Source organism: Anomaloglossus baeobatrachus, chromosome 6 (assembly GCF_048569485.1).
Source record: "Anomaloglossus baeobatrachus isolate aAnoBae1 chromosome 6, aAnoBae1.hap1, whole genome shotgun sequence".
NCBI lineage: Eukaryota > Metazoa > Chordata > Amphibia > Anura > Aromobatidae > Anomaloglossus > Anomaloglossus baeobatrachus.
The window spans coordinates 548,752,100-548,770,596 of record NC_134358.1 but is presented as its reverse complement, the minus strand read 5'-3'; the positions used below and the strand labels follow the sequence as shown (position 1 = coordinate 548,770,596).

General features: G+C 45.8%; 1 protein-coding gene across 1 annotated transcript in view; it reads right to left on the bottom strand.

Annotated features, from left to right (window-relative positions):
* HEPACAM2 (HEPACAM family member 2) overlaps positions 1-18,497 on the bottom strand; it is a 194,002-nt gene that overhangs the window by 20,375 nt on the left and 155,130 nt on the right. The window contains exons 5-9 of the mRNA XM_075315658.1: positions 15,363-15,488; positions 11,998-12,025; positions 11,568-11,605; positions 8,378-8,451; positions 7,591-7,694 (exon numbers count right to left, since the gene is read on the bottom strand). Coding sequence (XP_075171773.1) covers positions 7,591-7,694; positions 8,378-8,451; positions 11,568-11,605; positions 11,998-12,025; positions 15,363-15,488 — 370 coding nt within the window. The remainder of the gene's footprint in view (positions 1-7,590; positions 7,695-8,377; positions 8,452-11,567; positions 11,606-11,997; positions 12,026-15,362; positions 15,489-18,497) is intronic.

The following is an 18,497-nucleotide window of genomic DNA, read 5'->3' as shown; positions in this document are numbered from 1 at the left end:
TACTATGAAGATCATTCTTAATGACATTTGCTGTATGTTTGGGGTCATTCAGTTACAGAATAAATTTGGAGCCAATCAGACGCCTCCCTGATAGTATTTCAGGATTGATAAGTATCTGCCTTTATTTCTCAGCATTCAGGACACCATTAATCCCGACCAAATCTTCAACACTATTTGATAAAATGCAGCTACAAATGTACAGGACCCTCCACTATGATTCACTGTTCCTGTAGACCCTCATTACTGTGTCGCTCTCCAACGAACAATCTGCCTTCTGTTATAGCCAAATATTTCACATTTTGACTCATCACCAGTCCAGAGCACCTGCTGCTTGTTTTGGCACCCTAGTTCCTATGTTTTTGTGCATAATTCAGTCACTTCTGGCCAGACTTCTGCAAACAGTAGATGGGTACAGCTGGTCCCTCTGGTTGCTGCCAGTTCTGAGCTGATGCCACTGCTAGATATCTTCTGATTTAGAAGGGCAGTAAGCATCTTTCATCTGCTGCACTAAGTTTCCTTCGCCGACCACTGCATCTACGATCCTCAACCTTGCCCATTTCTAGGTTTCCTCAATGCTGAGAAATATAGGCAGATACTTATCTATCATGTAACGCTATCAGAAAGTCGTCTGATTGGATCCAAACTTATTCTGCAGCCGGAGAATAACCCTCAATGTAATTAAGACGAAAAAGGAGTCCTGGAGGTAATGATCCAGCCCCTGCAGAGCCTTGAAGTGATGATTCGGCCCCACCGAGCCCTGAAAGTGATGATCCTGCACCCAGAGAGCCCTGGAGGTGATGATCTGGCCCCCACAGAGCCCTGGAGGTGATGATCTGGCCCCCACAGAGCCCTGGAGGTGATAATCCTTCCCCAACAGAGACCTTGAAGTGATGATCCAACCCACCACAGAGCCCAGGAAGTGATGATCTGGCACCTACATAGCTCTGGAAGAGATGATCCGGCCCCCACAGAGCCCTGAAAGTGATGATCAGGCCCTCACAGAGCCCAGGAACTGATGTCCTGCCCCGCAGAGCCCTGGAAGTGATGATCTGCCCCCCGGAGAGCCCTGCACATGATGATTCTTCACCCACAGAGCTCTGGAGGTGATAATCTGGCCCCCACAGAGCCCTAGAAGTGATGATCCGGCCCCCACAGAGCCCTAGAAGTGATGATCCAGCTCCCACAGAGCCCTAGAAGTGATGATCCGGCCCCCACAGAGCCCTAGAAGTGATGATCCGGCCCCCACAGAGCCCTGGAAGTGATTATCCGGCCCCCACAGAGCCCTGGAAGTGATGATCCGGCCCCCACAGAGCCCTAGAAGTGATGATCCGGCCCCCACAGAGCCCTGGAAGTGATGATCCGGCCCCCACAGAGCCCTGGAAGTGATGATCCGGCCCCCATAGAGCCCTGAGGTGATGATCGGCTTCCACAGAGCCCTGGAAGTGATGATCCGGCCCCCATAGAGCCCTGAGGTGATGATCGGCTTCCACAGAGCCCTGGACGTGATGATCCGGCCCCTGCTGAGCCCTGGAAGTGATGATACAGCCCCCACACAGCCCTGATCTCAAATCATCCCATCTTTCTGGGGTCACATGAAGAGACAGAAGAATCCGCACAAGCCTCATACACAAAACATATGGGGTCAGTTCTCCAAGATGTTTGGAACAACCGTCAGCAAAACTTCCTTAAGAAATTGTCTGAAAGTAACTAGAAATGTTGATTAAGGCACAAATATTTCTGAGATTTAGATTTCCTTTTGTTCCTTCATTTTGGTGATTGGAAAATAAACTATTAACCCTTCTATGTGTGGAAGCTTCTTACTGCGCAGCATTTTTTCCACACCTGCCTAAATATTTTGCACATTACTGTATATATAGGCATTTTGAAGCTTTCTCCTGCAGACTTGACATCCTACAAGACATCTCATCTTTCATGCGTCTTATCCCTTTACAAGGTCATTATCTGATCCTAATCGAGTAGTATCCGTGTTACTGATCGGCTGTAACTACCTTTACACGATATACGATACGCTCTTTTGTTGTAGATAACTATAGGACGGATTATTTACCTGACCGTATTTATTTGCCCGCCTAAGCCGCAAAACATTTACTCAGTGATTGCAAATAGTCCATGACGATTGTAACAGTGTTTAATTAGAGAGCAGGCTTACTCTGCTGAACCGCGACTTGTATACCGGGGAAAATGCCGGCCCACAATTCCCTCGTAGTCTAATATTCCCTGAGTCAGTCCATGTCCTGGTTCACAGGTCATATACATTTCGGAGTTTTAATCTCTACTAATTGTCACAGCTCCTCATTGTGTGAGCCAGAAACTAAAGGGTAAATTCTCTGCTATGTGGTCAATGTATTGTATGTCAGTGTTATCTGAGCATTGTATGGCGGCACTCTGCAAAATCGGAGGAATACGGTACCCTACACACTAGGGTACCGTATTTTTCATTTTATAAGACGCACCAGATTATGAGATGCACCCCAAATTTACAGAAAACAAAAAGTAAAAAAAAAAATGGGGTCCGTCTTACAATCCGGTGGTGTCTTACCAGGGAGGGGTGTCAGCGGTGGTGCAGCGGGGTAAAAGGAAATAGGGGGCGGTGGTGGAGCAGGGTGATGCGGCGGGTGTCCCAGATGCTCTCTGCGGGCGCTGTGAGTGAGGCAGGCATGATTCAGAAACTGTCGGGTCGACAGTGTGGGCTTCAAAGAAATGGTGCCCGGAGCCAACGCGTGCACAGATTGAGCTACCAGCGCAATGACAAGCCGAGATCTCATCTGTGCATGCGTCACCTCCGGGCGCCATTTTCCTTAACTCCACTGCTGGGAGATCAATGGGCCAGAGGCGGCGTGTATGCAGATGAGATCTTGAGCTGATAGCGCCATATGTTAGGTTATCCCTACCCGATATTGCAATTGGGTGGTTTAACCAAGACACCCCAGCTGTACACCCGCCGTCTTGTGGTTATAATTGACTTAGAACTTTCCGTTATTCCCTACATCCAATCCCTCACTCGCTCATGTTCCCTGTATCTTGAAAACATCTCCAGACTTTTCTCACCTTTGAAACTCCAAAAACTCTTAAGGGGGCTTTACATGCTGCGACATCGCTAACGATTTATCGTCGGGGTCACGGTGTTTGTGACGCACATCCGGCGCCGTTACCGACATCGCAACATGTGACACGTACGAGCGACCTTCAACAATTGCAAAAGTGGTAAATATCGTTGGTTTTGGGACTTCGTTCAAACACCAAATATCGTTGTCTAGTGAGTAACGAGGTTGTTCGTCGTTCCTGCGGCAGCACACATCGCTATGTGTGACACCGCAGGAACGAGGAACCTCACCTTACCTGCCTCCACCGGCAATGAGGAAGGAAGGAGGTGGGCGGGATGTTACGTCCCGCTCATCTCCGCCCCTCCTCTGCTATTGGGTGGCCGCTTCGTGACGTCGCTAAGATGCCGAACAAACCGCCCCCTTAGAAAGGAGGCGGTTCGCCAGTCACAGCGACATTGCAGGGAAGGTAAGTCCGTGTGATGGGTGTTAGCGATGTTGTCTGCCACGGGCAGTGATTTGCCCGTGACGCACAACCGACGGGGGCGGGTACACTCACTAGCAATATCGGTACCGATATCGCAGCGTGTAAAGTGCCCTTTACTGTTGCTCTTATTGATTTGCGTCTGGACCACTGCAATTCTCTACTGATCAGTTTCCCTCTAACCAAACTTTCTCCTCTCGAATCTGCATTGAATGCAGTAGCCAGGGTCGTATTTCTGTCTATCCGCTTGTAACGCCTACCTGGATCCACAGACTCAGATGGGCTGTAACGGGGAGGCTAGAGGGAAGCCACTCACCAAGTAGGACCCCCAGAACCCTGAAACCCTTTAACCCCTATACAGGGATTTGGAATTACACAGGGCCCTGGAGATCACTACCTGTGGAAGGCTGCAGTCCGATGAGAGTAGTAGTCAGGCAGGGTCAAACCAGGAATAGCAGAACAGGGACAGAACCGGCAGGCAGTGACGTAGTCAGCAAACGTAGCAGAGGTCAGATCCGGGTCGGGCAGCAAGGTACAAAAACAGTAGGCAGAAGAGTAGTCAAAACACGCAGAAGTCAGCACACAGGAATCACCAAGAGAATAGGACGTAACAGGAGCCAGGAAAATCAGAACTATCTCTGGCAGTAATCATGTGACAGGAGGGGAAATAAGAAGGGTGTGGTGTCTTCCCATTGGCTGTAGCTGAACGCTGGCAACTTCAGCTGGAAGACACATGCCACCCACAGTCAGCCAGCGGTACTACAGATCCCAAGCTAACCCAGCCCAGTGGATGATCGGAGCCTGCGCCCACTGGTGCCGCTGGCGTCGACTTCTCTCCCATCACCAGCACCATCCACGGCAGGAACACGGCGTCGCCTGGCGATCGGAGCAGAAGTCGCTGGAGCAGACTCCGGCGGTGACGTAACACCGCTACACCGATGCCTCCACCTTGTTCCAGTCATTGAACTGGTTGTCCATCCGCTACAGAGTCCAATACAAAGTTATCACTCTCACCCACAATACTCTCCACAGTTCTGCCCCACCAAACATCTCAATCTTCATCATCTCTGTTTATCATCCTACTTGTGCTCTGTGCGCTGCAAGTGATGTAAGACTAAAGCCTGCTTTACACGCTGCAATTAATCGTGCAATCGCATTTGCGATCGCACCCGCCCCCATCGTTTGTTGATGTTGTAACCCCCCGTCACATGTACTTACCTTCCAAACAACCTCGCTGTGGGCGGCGAACATCCACTTCCTGAAAGGGGAGGGACGTTCGGCGTCAGAGCGACTTTACGCAGCGGCCACCCAATAGAAGCGGAGGGGCGGAGATGAGCGGGACATAAACATCCCGCCCACCTCCTTCATTCCGCATTGCCGGCGGGACACAGGGAAGCTGTGTTCATCGTTCCCGGGGTGTCACACGGAGCGACGTGTGCTGCCTCGGGAACAATGAACAACCGGCGCGCAGAAGGACGTTCGATATTTTGAAAATGAGCGACGTGTCAACGAGCAACAATAAGGTGAGTATTTTTGCTCCTTCACAGTCGCTCATTTGTGTTACACGCTACAATGTCAAACGAGGCCGGATGTGCGTCACTAACGACGTGACCCTGACGACATATCGTAGGATATATCGTAGCGTGTAAAGCCCGCTTAACATTCTTCATAATCCTAGCCTCGCAACTTTGAAACTACAAAAACTCTTATGGTTGCTCTTATCCATTCTCGTCTGGACTACTGCAACTTTCTACTGATCAGCCTCTCTTTAACCAAACGTTCTCCTCTCCAATCTGCATTGAATGTGGCAGTCAGGATCGTATTTCTGTCCAGCCAATACACCGATGCCTCCTCCCTGTGCCAGTTGCTGCACTGGTTGCCCATCCATTACATAGTCCAATACAAACTTACCACTCTCACCCACAATTCTATCTCTCTGTTTATCACCCTACTCGTGCTCTTTGTTCTGCGACTGATGTAACACTAAAGGCTGCTTTACACCAGACAATCTATCGTGCGATAGATCGTCGGGGTCACGGTTTTTGTGACGCACATCCGGCATCGCTGGCGATGCCGGCCTGTGTGACACCTCCTAGAGACGCAGTATCGCTCACAAATCGTGAGTCGTGTACTGCTCGCTAGGTTCCATCATTTAATTTAGTTGTTCATCGTTTCCCTGGTAGCACACGCCGCTCCGTGTGACACCCCGGGAACGATGAACAGCAGCTCACCTGCGTCACGCGGCCGCTGCCGGCTATGTGAAGGAAGGAGGTGGGCGGGATGTTTACGTCCCGCTCATCTCCGCCCCTCCGCTTCCATTGGCCGGCGGCCGTGTGATGTCGCTGTGACGCCGAACGTCCCTCCCACTCCAGGAAGTGGACTTCGCCGCCCACAGCGTGGTCGCACGAGAGGTAAGTACGTGTGACGGGGGGTTACCGACTTTGTGCGACATGGGCAGCGATTTGCCCGTGACGCAAAAAGGACGGGGGCGGGTGCGATCGATTGTGAAATTGCACAATCGGTCGTACCGTGTAAAGCAGCCTTAACATTCTCCATTATTCGAGCCCCGCTGCTCCTTCTACAAGACTTCTCTTGTGCTGTGCCAGTTTTCTGGAATGCACAACCTCCGAAGATCCAACTAACACCTAGCCCCCATGTTTTATAAGCATGCTTTAAAAACATAGACTATCCTATCATCTCAATTCACTAACCTAACTCTTCTCTCTTCCCTTTTTCTACATAATCATCAGAATCTGCTTCTCCTATTCATCTGTCTCCACTTCCTCCATGCACCCAGTAGAACCTGGTAATTGCACTTAGACAGACACTGGCCGATGACAGATCCTGCAGCTTCATATGAAAACCCCTATTTAGTATAATGATGGCCACAGGACAAGCACGTTCTACCTTTTGTGCCCCCCATATTTTCTTATAGATTGCAGTTTGTGAGCAGGACCCTCTCTCCTCCTGTAACTAGTGAACTATGTCTTACTTTGTATCATCGTTATTGCCTTTACATGCCCTTCTTAATTGTAAAGTGCTGCGGAATATGTAAATAATTATTATTATTAGCCTTGCCCCCATGCTTTACACTGCTCTCTATTTTTATCAGTACGCTCCCAAGAGAGGCCATCCGAGAAGGAATGTAACGGCTGTAGAGAACCCTGTCCTCGGACCAAGTAGACCCCGAAGGTCTTTCTAGCCCTATATGAGTAGACCAGTATTATATATGACACATCATATTTGATGTGGGCGTCCTGCTAAAGATTTAAAGGGAATCTGTCAGTAGGATCCACCCTGCTAATTCATCTATATGGGTACATAGGCCATAGAAAGTTGAATAAAATGATACCTTGATATCTGCGATCCGATGTTTTTTCCCCAGAGAAATCCATTTTTTTATTAATATGTAAATGAGCTGTTAAGATCTATGGGCCTGGCATAGATCTCCCTTAGACTCCGCCTCCAGAAGAGCGTTTTATAAATGAAAGAGGGCGCTACTAGTGTGAGACATGTAATAACTGACAGTCTGCTGTCATGACTGTAGCTTGGCCCTGACAGGGTTAAGTCAGGTGTGAGGGGTCTGTTCTGTTGTGCTTCGTTCGAGAACTCCCACCTCTTTATTATGGGCGGCACACTGACTTCCCTTTCTCTGGTGTGTGTGCCCCCTAGTGGGCTTTTGTCTAACTGCTTTTTGGATTTCAATCCCCATTTTGCTTCTGCGCCCCCTGGTGGAAGCCTGACATCTGCTCTGCTGATCATCATGTCTCGCTTTGGTAACTCCCCCTGTCATATATAATAATCCCTGGAGACAGATTCTCAGAGAGATCTATGTCCAGCCCAAAGATCCTAATGGCTCATTTACATATTAGGAAAAAGGTGGATTTCTCTGGAATCAGACATCGGATCGCATATATTAAGGTATCATTTTATTCAACTTTCTAGGACCTACATGTCCATATGGACGACTTCAGAGGGCTGAACTTACTGACTGATCCCTTTAAGACCTATTTTGCTTGTACCATTAAAAAATAAAAGACTTACGGTTGTGGATCATTTTGCATTTGCTCCGGGACAAACTGTATAACTTCATAGACTGTGCCATTGATATCATGGATTTGCAAAGAATTTGAAGAGGGTGTTATCACCTGTGCGGGGAGAAAAAAAAAGTTAATATCAAAATATATAGATTTAATATAAATTCCGTAAAGGGGTTATCCAGTGAAAACACGTCATTCTCAGGATAGGTGATCAGTGGGGGTAAAACCACTGTGTCCTGCACCAAATGGAGCAGCAGGTCCGACTTGAATACATGCATTTAACCGGGATGTCCCACGGACCAAGTACACTTTTTTTTAAGAGATCTTGGAATAATAATAAGTTCCACAATTGGATGTGATTAAAAAAAATGTTCCTGTGCTGAGATAATCTTATATATGTGCCCCTGCTGTGTACTGTGTAATGGCCGTGTCTGACCGTACAGTCACATGGTCTGATCATACCACAGCTCCTGGGCAGGGGAGGATGTAAAAGAGAATATATATACATTACAGCATGGGGTCACAGCTACTGGCTTCTGTAAGGAAGCTTTTGCGTGCTACCCAGCCCATGAGATGTAGTATCCCTATACGGTCAGACACGGCCACTACACAGCACATAGGAAGGACACATATATAAGATTATCTCAGGACAAAAATGAATTAACAGCTTCAATTGTGGAAATTATTTTTATTCTAAGATCTATTAACTAAAATTAATTTTATTTGTGGGACAACCCCTTTAAGTAAAAAAAAATATCCCCAGATATGGACAACCCCTTTAATAAACTTACTCTGTGTGGCGCTGTAGAATCTGGTAAAGACACAAACTCATATATTCCAAAATCATTAATGGCATCTTCATGTCCTGCAAGAAACAGAAAGGATAATTATCACACGAAAGAGAAGACCCTGGGGCACTGCTCCAAACAAGCACTTCTGAATATATATATATGAGGTATCTAGTTGATCCAACAGCCAGGCAATATCCTTGCTACTCCGGTGTGCTCATTCAAGAGTAAAGATATATCCAAATACATCCAAAAAAAATTGAAGGCACTCACCGATTCTTGCTGTGCAGCAATTTCTTTATTTACAGGTGGAGGTTACCCTACATACTTTGGCTAGCGGGGAGGGGGAGAAACATCCGACACGTTAGACGACGGCCGTTTCGCACTTTCTCTCAGTGCTTCAGCTGGTCTGATACAGACCAGCTGACACACTGAGAGAAAGTGCGAAACGGCCGTTGTCTGACGTATCGGGTGTTTCTCCGCCTCCCCGCTAGCCAAAGTATGTAACCTCCACCTGTAAATAAAGAAATTGCTGCACAGCAAGAACCGGTGAGTGCCTTCAATTTGTTTTGGATGTATTTAGAAAGGATAATTATACTATGTGTGGGGGGGCAAATGTAATTAATGATTCCATGATTTCGACTCCGACTCCCTCATACAGCTGAAAGCAGAAGTTTCCCTCCCCTCTCTATAAACACACATCTGCAAGTTTTTCCCTCCACTCTCTATAAACACACATCTGCAGGTTTTCCTTCCGCTCTCTATAGAGACACATCTGCAGGTTTTTCCCTCCTCTCTCTATAAAGACACATCAGCAGGTTTTTCCCTCTACTCTCTATAAAGAGACATCAGCAGGTTTTTCCCTTCACTCTCTATACAGACACATCTGCAGGTTTTTCCCTCCACTCTCTATACAGACACATCTGCAGGTTTTCCCCCTCTCTCTATAAAGACACATCTGCAGGTTTTTCCCCTTCACTTTCTATACAGACATATCTGCAGGTTTTTCCCTCCACTCTCTATACAGACACATCTACAGGTTTTTCCCTTCACTCTCTGTACAGACACATCTGCAGGTTTTTCCCTTCACTCTCTATACAGACACATCTGCAGGTTTTTCCCTACTCTCTCTAGAAAGACACATCTGCAGGTTTTTCTCAGTATCTGACATGAAATCAGAATAAAGCTTTCCTGTTTTCGGTCAATTAGGAACCAAAATTATTTATATTTGCCAAATACCAGAATAATGAGAGAGAGAATATTTTTAGACATTTTTATTACTTTCTGCAAAGTCAAAAGTTTCCGTCCATGTCATTAGTATTTGGTGGCATTGCCCTTACACTGTGTGACTTGGGGGAAACATTTTGGATCCTTCCACAAACTTCTCACAATAACTGGTGTAGCTGAGCCATGTTTGGAGGTCGCCGCTCGCACCGGCCTTTTCAGCTTTTCCCATAAATTTTCAATAGTATTAAGATCAGGGTTTTGTGATGGCCACTCCAAAACATTGACTTTGTTATCCTTAAGCCCCTTTGTAACCAGTTTGGCAGTAGCTTCGGGTCATTGTCCATTTGGAAGACCCATTCACAGCCAAGCTGTAAGTTCCCAGCTGATGTCTTGAGATGTTCTTTAGTATTGCCACATAATCTTTTTTCCTCGTGACACCATCCATTTTGTGAAGTGCACCAGTCCCTCCTGCAGCAAAACAACCCCACAACATGATGCTGCCACCCCCATGTCCCCATGTTTCCCAGTTGGGATGCTGTTCTTAGACTTCAAGATTCTCCATTTTTCCTCCAAATGTAACAATGGTCATTATGACCAAACTGTTCAATTTTAGTTTCGTCAGACCACAGGACACGTCTCCAAAAATTAAGGTCTTTGTTCCTGTGTGCATTTGCAAACATGAATCTGGCTTTTTTATGTTTCTTTTGCAGTAATAGCTTCTTCCTGGCAGAGCGGCCTTTCAGCCCATGTTGATACAGCACTCGTTTCACTGTGGATAATGACACAATCTTACCAGCTTCCGCCAGCATCTTCTCAAGGTCTTTTGCTTTTGTTCTTCGGTTGATATGCACATGTCTGACCAAATCACATTCATCTCTGGTACACAGAACCCGTCTCCTTCCTGAGCGGTATGATGGCTGGACATTCCCATCATGTTTGTACTTGCGTATAATTGTTTGTACAGATGAACGAGGCATCTTCACGTACCTGGAAATTGCACCCAAAGATAAATCAGACTTGTGCAAGTCCACAATTCTCTTCCTGGGATCTTGGCTGATTTCTTTTGCCTTTCCCATGACGCTACACAAAGAAGCAGTGTGTTTCAGGTGTGCAATAAAATACATCCACAGGTGTGTCTCTGATCAACTCCGATGTTGCCAATAAACCAATCAGAAGCTTCCAAAGACATGACATCATCATATGGGCTGTCCCATATTGATTAAAGGCACAGTACTCTTAGTGTATGGAAACTTTTGACTTTGCAGAAAGTAATAAAAATCCCTTAAAACATTCTCTCTCTCATTATTCGGGGATTTGGCAAATAATTTTGGTTCTTAATTGACCAAAAACGGGATATAAGATTCTATGCAGAAAGAAGCAGAGAGGGGGGAAGGAGGATCGCTGCCTCTATCTTCTATAATAAAACCTCATTATTATAAATATCATCGCCTATCCCTGTAATATAAAAATCTGCAGGGGTGGAAAGTCACTGCTTAATGAGGGGAATGTGTTGTTTTGTTTTTTTTCATAATAAACTGCATCTGAGGATAGGGGTTTACTAAAAGGGGATTACCCCTTTAAAAGATAAAATTCTAACTTCCTGCAGTCACCACTAGGTGGCATCCACTACATACAGAGTTCTATGGTGTTCAATGAACAGAGCTCCCTCTAGTGGCACCTGCAGGCAGGCAGAATATTATTATTTAAAGGGAATGCTCCTTTAAAAAATAATGTACAGTTTTTGGCTATCTCCGGCAATGGACAGAACGGCACAAATGATGCCACGCCATTCCCGCCATTGTAGCAAGGTCCTCCTCTGTCCTGAACTAAAGCAGCCATTTTGGATTTTTTTTTTTTTTTTATATTTAAACTGTTGGGATCCAGATTTAAAAAAAAAAATCACTAATCCATAGTGTTCATCTGCAGGTGAACAATGGCGCTTGTACTTATGAGGAAGTGGTTGTACCCGAATAGATGGGCGTCCTTCTGTATTCTGTCGAAGGCCTGTAATGGTGACAAGAGAAGAGAGAGGATAATTTTATAAAAATATAGAAATAAAAATAAAATATCAGATAATAATAATAATTATAATAATAATAATTTTATTCATTTATATAGCGCTATTAATTCCATAGCACTTTACATACATTGGCAACACTGTCCCCATTGGGGCTCACAATCTAGAGTCCCTATCTGTATGTCTTTGGAATGTGGGAGGAAACCGGAGTACCCGGAGGAAACCCACGCAAACACGGGGAGAACATACAAACTCCTTGCAGATGGTGTCCTTGGTGGGATTTGAACCCAGGACCCCAGCGCTGCAAGACTGCAGTGCTAGCCACTGAGCCACCGTGCCGCCTAGATATAAAAGAAAAAAAAAAAAAATCATGTGATACCTCCGGGGCTGGAGCTTCCACTGGATGGCTGCAAAAGAAAGAAGAGACTCAGAAAACATCCGGTATCAGACTAAAGATAGCAAAAAGAATAAAATCAATAAAGTGCACAGCAATATCAAAACGACGTTGTGCAAATGTTCCGTTGGGAAACCCTGAATCAATTAAAAGATGTGAAATGCTCATCTTTTGTCCGGCTTTTGCTTCGGTGCTGCCCACGCTTTATACTTAGCACCACTCCAGCGTTTTTTTTGGAGTGGCGCTTTAAATCTAAGTCCCCTGTCCCTGGTATTATACTCACCATCCGGCATTTTCACCTTCTATCGGAGTCGTCACTCCGGTCCTGTGGTGCCATCTTTTGATGACAACTTTTGAATATCTGGAAGTCAGAAGGTATATGACAATATCTCAATGAAAGTCTATGAGAGCCAGAATGAGGCTCTCATAGACTTTTATTGAGTTGTGACCTCCAGCTTCATGATATACTGGAGCTGGTCACAAATTTCCAGAGACCAACCACCAGAAACAGATGAAGATGGAGGCACTTCAGTATAAGACAGGGATCAGGGGGCTTAGATTTAAAGCAGTATTCCAGCGTTTCGAGGGGGTTTTAACGCCTGAGTGGTGCCCCCAATCTTATGCTTACTCTCCAGCATTTTCACCTTTTATCGGCGTCAATCCTGTCCCTTGGCCCCATCTTGTGACCACAATTTCTGACTGGCTGGAAGTTACATCAAAAGGGCTTAATAAAAGTCTATGAGAGCCAGAACAAGGCTGTCATAGACTAGTATTGAGTTGCGACCTCCATGAAACACTGGACCTGCCGGCAGGTTACAAACATAAAAAGTGGTTTTCTCATAGAAATGAATTGGAAGATTTTTCCAAGATTATTGAGGGTATGTGCACACTGTAGATGCCAGTGTACCTACATGGTTTTAGAAACTGCTTAAAAAAAATGTTATTTCCTTAAGGCGTCTTTTCTGATGTCTTTTTGGACATCATTTGATAAGGATTTTATTTATTAACTAGCTGTAGTACCCGGCGTTGCCCAGGATAGTAACTGTCTCTCTGTCTTTCTCCCAGTCTCTGTCTGTGTGTCGCTGTCTGTCTGTCTCTCTGTCTGTCTCTTTCCTTGTCTGTCTGTGTCTATGTTTCTGTCTGACTATTTCTATCTCTGTCTGTATTTGTATCAGTCTATCGGTCTCCATCTCTGTGTCTGTCTGTCTGTCTCTATCTCTGTGTCTGTCTCTATGTGTGTGTCTTTCTGTCTCTCTATCTCTGTGTCTGTCTCTATGTGTGTCTGTCTGTCTCTTGTCTGTCTGTCTCTTTTCCGTCTGTCTTAGTCTGTCTCTTTCCCGTCTGTCTTGGTCTGTCTCTTTCCCCATCTGTCTCTTTCCCCATCTGTCTCTTTCCCCGTCTGTCTCTTTGCCCGTCTGTCTCTTTGCCCGTCTGTCTCTTTGCCTTTCTGTCTCTTTCCCCGTCTGTCTCTTTCCCCGTCTGTCTCTTTGCCCGTCTGTCTCTTTGCCCGTCTGTCTCTTTGCCCGTCTGTCTCTTTGCCCGTCTGTCTCTTTGTCTGAAAAGAGACAGCCGGGGAAAGAGACAGACCTGGAAAGAGACAGACCTGGAAAGAGACAGACCTGGAAAGAGACAGACTGGGAAAGAGACAGACGGAGAAAAAGACAGACGGATAAAGAGACAGACCTGGAAAAAGACAGCCCTGGAAAGAGACAGCCCTAGAAAGAGACAGACAGGCAAAGAGACAGACGGGCAAAGAGACAGACTCTTTGCCCGTCTGTCTCTTTGCCTGTCTGTCTCTTTCTAGGGCTGTCTCTTTCCAGGGCTGTCTTTTTCCAGGTCTGTCTCTTTATCCGTCTGTCTTTTTCTCCGTCTGTCTCTTTCCCAGTCTGTCTCTTTCCAGGTCTGTCTCTTTCCAGGTCTGTCTCTTTCCAGGTCTGTCTCTTTCCAGGTCTGTCTCTTTCCAGGTCTGTCTCTTTCCCCGGCTGTCTCTTTTCAGAACTGTCTCTTTCTCCGGCTGTCTCTTTCCAGGGCTGTCTCTTTCCCCGGCCTGTCTCTTTCTCCGGCTGTCTCTTTCCAGGGCTGTCTCTTTCCCCGGCTGTCTCTTTCCAGGGCTGTCTCTTTCCAGGACTGTCTCTTTCCAGGTCTGACTCTTTCCCCATCTGTCTCTTTGCCCGTCTGTCTCTTTCCCCGTCTGTCTCTTTGCCCGTCTGCCTCTTTGCCCGTCTGCCTCTTTGCCCGTCTGTCTCTTTGCCCGTCTGTCTCTTTGCCCGTCTGTCTCTTTGCCCGTCTGTCTCTTTCTCCGTCTGTCTCTTTCTCCGTTTGTCTCTTTCCTGGGCTCTCTCTTTCCAGGGCTGTCTCTTTCCAGGGCTGTCTCTTTCCAGGTCTGACTCTTTCCCCGTCTGTCTCTTTGCCCGTCTGTCTCTTTGCCCGTCTGTCTCTTTGCCCGTCTGCCTCTTTGCCCGTCTGTCTCTTTCTCCGTCTGTCTCTTTCTCCGTTTGTCTCTTTCCTGGGCTCTCTCTTTCCAGGGCTGTCTCTTTGCCCATTTGTCTCTTTCGAGGGCTGTCTCTTTCCAGGGATGTATCTTTCCAGGGCTGTCTCTTTCCAGGGCTGTCTGTCTGTCTCTTTCCCCATCTGTCTCTGTCTGTGTCTCTGTCTGTCTGTCTGTCTTTTTCTGTCTCTATATCCATCTCTCCACCGACATCATATAACCTCACACATAAGCTTCAACTAACAGTTTATTTTGTTCCTATAGCAACCACTGACAGTTGCTATTAATAACCTATAGCTCCCACCTCCATTCAGTTTAATGGTGGTAGGATTTTAGAGAGTAACTGTAAAGCACGGGGTTAAATTTTTCTGACAAAACATAGTCTATGATGTTCCCTGAGTCACATGAGGCATCTGTGCAAAATTTCGTGATTGTAAATGCGACGGTGCGGATTCCTTTAGCGGACACACACACACACACACACACACACACACACACACACACACACACACACACACACATACACACACATACACACACACACACACACACACACACACACACACATACACACACATACATACACACACACTCAGCTTTATATATTAGATTGTATATATAACAGAGGTGGCCTCCAAGCGTAGGACGTCTGAAGAACGGAGCCATCACTTCTTACTTCCTGATTTTCCAAACCTGAAGCAGCTAAACAACGAAACAAAAGAATGAACTTTGCTGCCCTTTATGTTCATTCTTTCTGGCATTTTTTTAGCACAAAATAATGACTATACTGTATGAATGTATCCAGCAGAACCTCTCTTATAAACCAATGCACAATATAATGGCCGCATACACCGCTGCTTACCTCTGTGAAGTTGATATTTTTTCCACACAAATATAAAGCAAATTGAGAAAATTACAAACAGCGACACTCCGGTTATGGCTGCCAGCGGAGACAGCGAACTGGGAATCAGGGAGAGTTTTTCTGGGTCTGTGAAAAAAATATATAATATATAATAAATAGACATAAATTAGTGGAAATATATATATATATATATATATATAAATATACTGTATGTATATATATATATGTATATATATATATATATATCCAAACTCATTTATTAATGTATGATAATAATAATAATAATAATAGTATAAAATAAATATACAGAGATAAAAATATATTTTCAAACTTATTGGTTAATGTATTAGCATTATTATTAATAATAATAATATTATTAATAATAATAATAATAATAATAATAATATACATTCAGAAAAAAAGTGAAAAATATATTTTTTCAAGCTTATTAATTAACTAGCTGTAGTACCCAGCATTGCTCGGGATAGTAACTGGGTGTCTCTCTCCCCCTCTCCCTCTCTGTCTGTGTCTCTCTCTCTATCCATTTCTCTATGTCTCTGTCTGGCTCTCTCCCTATTTGTCTCTCCCTGTCTGTCTCTCTCTGTCTCTTTCTCTCCATCTGTCTCTCTCTGTCTGTCTCCCTCCCTAATCGTCTCTCCCTGTTTGTTTGTCTCTCTCTGTCTGTCTCTCTCTCTGTCTCTCTCTGTGTCTCTCTCCGTCTCTCTGTCTGTCTCTCCCTATTTGTCTCTCCCTCTCTGTCTCTCTCCGTCTGTCTCCCTCCATCTGTCTCCCTCCATCTGTCTTCCTCCATCTGTCTTCCTCCATCTGTCTCCCTCCATCTGTCTCCCTCCATCTGTCTACCTCCATCTGTCTACCTCTGTCTGTCTCTCTCTGTCTCTCTCCCTCTCTGTCTCTCTCCGTCTGTCTCCCTCCATCTGTCTCCCTCCATCTGTCTCCCTCCATCTGTCTTCCTCCATCTGTCTCCCTCCATCTGTCTACCTCCATCTGTCTACCTCCATCTGTCTCTCTCTCTGTCTGTCTCTCTCCATCTGTCTGTCTCTCTCCCTCTCTGTCTCTCTCCGTCTGTCTCCCTCCGTCTGTCTCTCTCCGTCTGTCTCTCTCTGTCTGTCTCTCTCCGTCTGTCTGTCTCTGTCTGTCTCTCTGTCTCTCCCCATCTGTCTGTCTCTGTCTGTCTCTCTGTCTCTCTCCATCTGTCTGTCTCTGTCTGTCTCTCTCCCTATTCGTCTCTCTCTCTCTGCCCCTCTCAATGTCTGCCTGCCTCTCTCTCTCTTTAGGGTCCTGTGAATTGTTTTGCTTCACTCTACCCCACAGGGTTTGTCACCACAGACTCCTCCATCCCTCCACAAGTGAATGCATTTTCCTGCCAGGTGAGTGGTTTGGATCACCAATCTGCAGGGAAAAACAGTAACAGCTACCTCCCATGCTGAATAAGTACAGTGGTCCCTTCCTTATCAGGATTTGTGGGGTCCCAGAGGGTGGACCCACCCTGTAATCATAAAACAATTGCATTTCCTGGTAGCTTCACCATGTGTGTTACTGAAAAGTGAATACACTAAAGCAGGCAATTCTTCTTGCAGCAGCTCGCTCTCTCCTTCTGTTCCGTCTGTTGGGCCCTCCACTATGGGAGATGTCTGCCGAAATGAGACAAAACCCTCTTACTTTTATATTGAAGACCTCACCTTAGGATTAATATTATTATCTGTCTTCAGCTCGATCTTGATCCATGGCGATTTGATGGATGAACGCTCTGTAGTAAGATCGATCTTGTGCAGTGTAGTTAGGCCCACCATGGTCTTCTCTGACATTTTGTTGATAATATCAAGCCATCGGGTTAATGGTCTTCCTCTTGTTCCTTCTATACTCCCAACCATGATGTCCCTCTCTTCATATGATGTGTCCAAAGTGGGCAAGTCGTAGCTTGGCGAGCCATGCTTCAAGTGACATGTCTGGCTTGATTTGTTCCAAAATTGATTTATTAGTTCTTCTTGCCATCCATGCTATTGATAACATCCTTCTCCAGCACCACATTTTGAAGTTGTTGAGTCTTCTGTCTTGTTCCTTTATCGTCCAGGTTTCGAATCCATATGTTACCACAGAAAAGACCAAACTATGTATAAGCCAAGACCAGACTATGTGCCAGCCATTTCTTCGTCACCAGTGAAATGTTGCTCGATTTGAGAACCTTGTCCAGTGACTTCATTGTTCAATATCCGGTGTCATCGCTGCATCTTGAGTGATCATTGATCCGAGTAGATTGAAGTCTTTTACACCTTCCAATTCATCGCCATCCATCACAAATGTGTCCCGGTGATACTTGGCAGTAGTCAATATCTTTGTCTTCTTTGTATTGAGTAGGAGGCCGGTGTGTGAGCTGTCCATCTTGACACTCCGTAACAAGTCCTTCATTCCATCTACTTGTTGCTATCAATGTTGTATCGTCTGAGTATCTAAGATTGTTGATGATACGTCCTGTAATTTTGATTCTTCTTTGTCGGCAAGTCCAGACTTCCTGAAAATAGGTTCTGACTACAAATTGAAAAGAAATGGTGACAGGGTGCAACCTTGTCTAACTCTTCGTTCTTCTTTGAACCATACGGGGTCACCATGTTCTGTCCGGACTGCTGCTTCTTGGTCGGTGTAAAGGTTCCTGATCAGATAGTTCGGCACACCCATATACCTATATATACACGTATGCATATATAGCCTTAACATAGGTCATCAATGTAAGATTGTGGGGGTCCGACACCCGGCATCACCACCAATCATCTGCTTTCAGCTCCAGCAGAGAGTGGATGTAATCATTGTATGCGCTGTATAGTGGCTGCAGATCAGTTCCTGTTCTCTCCCATAGGAGCTGACCTGCAGTACCAGCTGTGGCCACTGAACAGTGTGTGGTGCTGTAGTTTCCACCGTTTACATTCGGTCGCTGCCGGAGCCGATATTGGCATATAAGTGTGATTGCCGGGTGTCAGACCCCACGATCTTAAATTGATGACTTACCATAATGCGGGCGTCACACGAGACGATGCATCGTTGGGGGTCACGGTTTTCGTGACGCACATCCGGGATCGCTTGCGACGTTGTTTTGTGTGACACCTCCGAGCGACGCAGAAT